The sequence below is a fragment of the Oncorhynchus gorbuscha genome, linkage group LG11, assembly GCF_021184085.1.
Source record: "Oncorhynchus gorbuscha isolate QuinsamMale2020 ecotype Even-year linkage group LG11, OgorEven_v1.0, whole genome shotgun sequence".
In the NCBI taxonomy this organism is placed as follows: Eukaryota; Metazoa; Chordata; class Actinopteri; order Salmoniformes; family Salmonidae; genus Oncorhynchus; species Oncorhynchus gorbuscha.
Genome location: NC_060183.1, coordinates 12,417,394 through 12,423,393, shown reverse-complemented (window position 1 = coordinate 12,423,393; position 6,000 = coordinate 12,417,394). Strand labels below are relative to the sequence as shown.

Here is a 6,000-nt window from a genome sequence, read left to right as displayed (position 1 = left end):
AAAGTTTGGACACTCAAGCAAGGGCTTTATTTTTATTTTTTTACATTGTAAAATAGTGAAGACAAACTAATACGGGATCAAGTTATAACCAAAGTGTTAAACCAATCAAAATATATTTTCGATTTTAGATCCTTCAAAGTTGCCACCCTTTGTCTTGACAGCTTTGCACACTTAGCATTCTCTCAACCAGCTTCATGAGGTAGTCAGCTGGAATGTATTTCAATTAACAGGTGTGCCTTGTTAATTTATGGAATTTCTTTCCATCTTAATGCGTTTGTGCCAATCAAGATAACCTTATTTGGTAAAAGATCAAGTCCATATTATGGCAAGAACAGCTCAAATAAGCAAAGAGAAATGACAGTCCATCATTACTGAAAGACATGAAGGTCAGTCAATATGGAAGATTAAGAACTTTGAACGTTTCTTCCAAGTGCAGTCGCAAAAACCATAAAGCGCCATGATGAAACAGGCTCTCATGAGGACGGCCAGAGGAAAGGAAGACCCAGAGTTACCCTCTGCTGCAGAGGATAAGTTCATTAGAGGTAACGGCACCTCAGATTGCAGCCCAAATAAATGCTTCACGGGGGTCAAGTAACAGACATCTCAACATCAATTGTTCAGAGACTGTGTGAATCACGCCTTCATGGTCAAAATGCTGTAAAGAAACCACTACTAATGGACACCGATAAGAAGACTTGCTTGGGCCAACAAACACGAACAATGCACCGGTGGAAATCTGTCCTTTGGTCCGTGTCCAAAGTTGCAATATTTGGTCTTTGTGAGATGCAGAGTAGGTGAACAGATGACCTTTGCATGTGTGGTTTCCACCGTGAATCTGACAGTCCACAATCCCCCAACCTCAACCCCAATTGAGATGGTTAGAAATTAGTTGCACTGCAGAGTGAAGGAAAAGCAGCCAACAAGTGCTCATTATGTAGGAACTCATTGAAGACTGTTGGAAAAGCATTCCTCATGAAGCTGGTTGAGAGAACACCAAGAGTGTGCAAAGCTGTCAAGGCAAAGGTTGGCTACTTTGAAGAATCTCAAATATAAAACATATTTTGATATGTTACTACATGATTCCATGCGTGTTATTTAATAGGTTTGAAGTTCACTATTCTACAATGTAGAACATAGTATAAATAAAGAAACCCCTTGAATGAGTAGATGTGTCCAGTCATATATGGGAAATACATTTGATGGATTGAAATGTACTTATGTGCAGTGTGTGGATGCATTCTATTGTACAAAAACCAACATCTTCAGTCTGTTTTCCCTTTTAAGATCGTTGTTCATTCAACAAGGATCTAAGTAGTCCAGTGCTTTTACATGATATCTACCACACACAGATCTAGCAGACCATGCACCTACCAACTCTTCTGTGTCACTTAAAGTAAGTACGCACCAACCAAAGGGAGCCTGTGAAGACCACAAGTGTGCGAGGCCCGATCCTGAGGTGTTAATAAAAAATAAAAAAGTAGGCACCATGTTTTTATGCCATCTTGGGCCCTGCTTCGACCCCATGTCAATATAACGTATGAGCACTGTAGCCCACATTCAAAACAGAGAGGGGTAACCAATACCAGAGCACGTGGTGAGAAGTCGAGAGGTGTGGGCGCACCACGCATTATTAAATGTATATAGTTTGACTTGGGCACAGGAGTTTTTTTCTGACCTCGTGATACAACCGGGGGAAAAACTCCAAACCGAAGTGTATAGGGTGCCATTTGGGAAACAAGGATAAGAAGATCAACACGTCAAGCTGTAAAAATAACATACAACAACAATGAAAATAGAACAGCTGTGGCTGATCAATCTGTAGCTAGTCATCATTTGTAGAGTTGAAATGGGTCTACCGATATGATCACCCAACACAGACAGGTAGCCTGGCAGGTCTCAGTAATTCTGCTTTTAGGCCAGGATTCAATCCGAAAGCACCATTCAGCGCTTGACATAGGCCATTTCCAATTGAGCATTGTCTTACAAGCGTGATCGGATTGAATCGCGGACTAAGTCAGCTTGCACATTGTTGTTGTCAAATGCAGAAACAAGCACACAGGCCAGTAAAAAGACAACTGGATGACATGAAGCACCTTCAGAATACCCTGGGATGCTCTAAATCTCTAGAGGCTATTCTAATCTAGAACACCACGGACGAAACCTTATTAGCTTGAGTAGACCACAGTCAGTAGAACTCTGGTGGGAAAAACAGTATGTACACAAGGATCATTGATGATTAAACAAATCCCTTTCTTACAGTACATGAGTTTCAAAGTGGCAGGCTAGCACATTCTTCAAAATACAATTAACCTAGAAAGATACAAATTCCGTTTTTACTTGTTTATAGTAAATGAAATGAATCTTCATTACTTATTGCATTAGAGCAGGATTGCCCTTGGCTCGGCTCGGGAGTCGGATCGTGTGGTTGAAACAAAGGAAACATTTGTTAGGAAGGAAAATCGCAATGGATATTCTTGGATCCTGGTTAAGAACATGCCACGTTGATTTCATGGCTAGAAGTCTGGGCTATAAAGAGTAGCCTTGTTAAGAAATCCTTAGTATGGTCAACAGAACCTTTCTGAAACTGCTTCAAGTGAATCCACAGGGTTAGCACTACATTGTGGACTCCAGACTTCACCTTGATGGCAGGCTTTTCAGGTCTATCAATGCCAATTATTTGACAGATTTAGGACCAGGACATTGTCCCAGACCAGAATCTGGGCCATGTTACTAGATACATCTCTCCTATCCTTTCAGCACTGCTTGGGCATTCAGATATACAGCAGCAAGTGGCTGTAATGACACACTACATTCAAGGTGAAGGCTATTGTACTCTACTATGGTATTGGGATTCATGTGAAAGGGGGAGACATGCTGAAGTGTGAAAGTGTGATAATCCCCATGTGAGCCAGTATCAGACCAGTAACTAGGAGAAAATAACCCCTTCCCTAAACTCAAGTAGGGGATACAGTAAAACCTTCCCCATGCCTTAAGAAAAACATTCCACAAGATAATAAATTATTCACATTTCTTAGCAGTCTTTCTTTTAAAAGCAAAAAAAGAAAATAACATTCTTTGGGATTTTCCTCTTTTTTTTTTAAACATAACAATGATACAATATAATTTAAATCTAAAAAATAAAAAAAGATTGGATTTTCGCAGTGTTCGACCACCCAGCACATGTATCGGTTTGGAGGACCTGCTAGGCAAAGTGCTTTCACGGTGAGGTGGGTTGAGTGATCCTGGCATCAAGTCAATGGGCACTCAATGAGTTTGATTGATTCTGGGTTTAAGGTAGAAGTTCCCCTAAACCACAGATCTAAAGTCAGGTAACCCTTTCTACAATCCTAACAAACAGAGGGATGAGAACCATCTGACCCTGTGTCAGTGGTTAGGGCCAACTTCGGCCTCCTCCAGATTCTGGTCCCTCATCTTTCCCCGAGGGCTGATTGGTTCACAGCATGCTTTGAAACGCCCTTCTGTTAATTGTCAATCAGAAGGGAGAGTTCATCCCTAGTTTGGTCTCAAACTGTAGCTTCTGTCTCTTCTGGTAGCGAACCCTCACCCTGCAGACAGAAGGAATGGAAAGGGCAACACATGAGAACCATTTCCCCCCCCCTCATGAAATCATCCTCCATCCCACAATCCTCACAGAATCCTCTACTTTCAACCCTTCTGTCTTTTCCGCAATCTTCCTCCCATAATACTCCTCCTCCTCCTCTCACCCATTCCTTCATCTTACCGTATCTCGTGTAGTTTGACGGCCTCGTTGAGCAGCACCACCACCAGGCAGGACAGGGAGACCAACAGCCAGGCCAGCATGGGGATGTCCTTCAGGCCAAAGGTCAAAGAAGCCGACCTGTCCTGCCACAGCTTGTAGTCCACCGTGGCCTGTACCATCTGACCCAACAGACTGGAGGTGGGGAGGAAGAGTGAGAGTATCAGATGATGCCAACAAGAAAAACATCTACTGCAGCTGCCCGCTTCACAGTTGTTTAAAACAATTAGGTTACACACACACACACTTACACTACAAGGACAGTGAGGCACCACCAGGTGTTGCTGAAAGGGTTCTTCTTCCACAGAGGCTGGGAGCGATGGACGTAACTTAGCGAGATGACCACTGGAAAAGAGGAAGTGAGGACACTTAAACACAGGACTCTCCAGGGGCAGAACAGAAGTCAGAGTCTGCGTCTGAAATGGAAACCTACTCCCTATATAAGGAATAGGGTGCCATTTAGGATGCATCCTGACTTAACAGATGCAGGGGTGAGAGTTCACCGAGAGCTCCTCCTACCAGTGTGCAGGGCCAGGAATCCAGCCATGACCTTCTGAGTGAGCAGCAGGCCGTTGGACAGCTCTCTGAACCAATGGGGAGCGTCCAGAGCCGAACTGACCCTGAGGATATCAGTACAGTTGATGGTGGTGTTATCGGCCAGTGTCAGGTTGTTGGTCCTCAGGCAGACCTCGTGCAGCGTGAAGCCAAAGCCTAGCAGGTAGGCACACACGGTCAGGCCAAACTTCAGCAGGAAACAACCCAGGAAGTAGGTCTGCGTCTGCAGGAAGTACATGTAGGAAAATCAAGATGTTAAAAGGAATGCCATGGTACACGTCATGATTAAGATACACTTTATATACAGAAGTATGTGGACACCACTTCAAATGAGTGGATTTGGATTATTTCAGCTAAAAAAAATAATGGAGCACACAGCCATGCAATCTCGACAGACAGAATTTGCAGTGGAATGGCCTTACTGAAGAGCTCAGTGACTTTCAACGTGGCATGGTCATACGATGCCACTTTTCCAACTAGTCAGTTCTTCATATTTCTGGCCTGCTAGACCTGCCTCGTCAACTGTAAGCACTGTTATTGTGAAGTGGAAACCTCTAGGAGCAAGAACGGCTCAGCCGCAAAGTGGTAAGCCACACAAGCGCACAGAATGGGACAGCAGAGTGCTGAAGTGTGTAGCGCATTAAAATGGTCTGTCCTCAGTTGCAACACTCACTACCCAGTTCCAAACTGCATCGGGAAGCAACATCAGCACAAGAACTGTTCGTCGGGCGATTCATGAAATGGGTTTCCATGGCCGTGCAGCCGCACACAAGCCTAAGCTCACCATGCACAATGCAAAGCGTCGGCTGGAGTGATGTAAAGCTCAGCGCCATTCGACTCAGGAGCAGTGGAAATGTGATGGATCACGCTTCACCATCTGGCAGTACGACGGGCGAATCAGAGTTCGGCGGATACCAGGAGAACACTACCTGCCTCAATGCATAATGCCAACTGTAAAGTTTGGTGGAGGAGGAATAATGATCTGGGGCTGTTTATTATGTGTTTTTTTCTAGTTCCAGTGAAGGGAAATCTTAACGCTACAGCATACAATGACGATTCTTCCAACTCTGTGGCAACAGTTTGGGGGAAGGCCCTTTCCTGTTTCAGCATAACAATGCCCCCGTGCACAAAACAAGGTCCATACAGAAATGGTTTGTTGAGATCGGTGTGACTTGACTGACCTGCACAGAGCCCTGACCACAACCCCATAGAACACCTTTGGGATGAATTGAAACACTGCGACTGCGAGCCAGGCCTAATCACCCAACATCAGTGCCCAACCTCACTAATGCTCTTGTGGCTGAATGGAAGCAAGTCCCCGCAGCAATGTTCCAACATCTAGTGGAAAGCCTTCCCAGAAGAGTGGAGGCTGTTATAGCAGCAAAGGGGGGGGACCAACTCCATATTAATTCCCATGATTTTGGAATGAGATGTTCGACCAACAGGTGTCCCCATCCAATTGGTCATGTAGTGTATCAATAATAAGCATCTGACTCAGCATATTTGGAGTTGGCCAATCATGACAATCCTCCTTAACATTAGCATAGTGTAATGCCTGAAACCGGGCCGGAGCAGGTATAGTACCTTTCTGGGGATGGCATCTTGGTTCTTCCCTGTGGCTACATTCATCACAGAACTGTCTGCTGGCTTTCCTAAGAATGACACAC

General features: G+C 44.4%; 1 protein-coding gene across 3 annotated transcripts in view; it reads right to left on the bottom strand.

Annotated features, from left to right (window-relative positions):
• Positions 1 to 1,068: 1,068 nt before the first annotated feature.
• LOC124048114 (transmembrane protein 94-like) overlaps positions 1,069 to 6,000 on the bottom strand; it is a 31,533-nt gene continuing 26,601 nt past the window's right edge. For all 3 annotated transcript variants that reach the window (XM_046368548.1, XM_046368551.1, XM_046368550.1), the window contains 5 exons: positions 5,918 to 5,999; positions 4,298 to 4,556; positions 4,030 to 4,123; positions 3,743 to 3,913; positions 1,069 to 3,566 (listed from right to left, as the gene is read on the bottom strand). In XM_046368548.1, coding sequence (XP_046224504.1) covers positions 3,494 to 3,566; positions 3,743 to 3,913; positions 4,030 to 4,123; positions 4,298 to 4,556; positions 5,918 to 5,999 — 679 coding nt within the window. In that variant the 3' untranslated portion in view covers positions 1,069 to 3,493. The remainder of the gene's footprint in view (positions 3,567 to 3,742; positions 3,914 to 4,029; positions 4,124 to 4,297; positions 4,557 to 5,917; position 6,000) is intronic.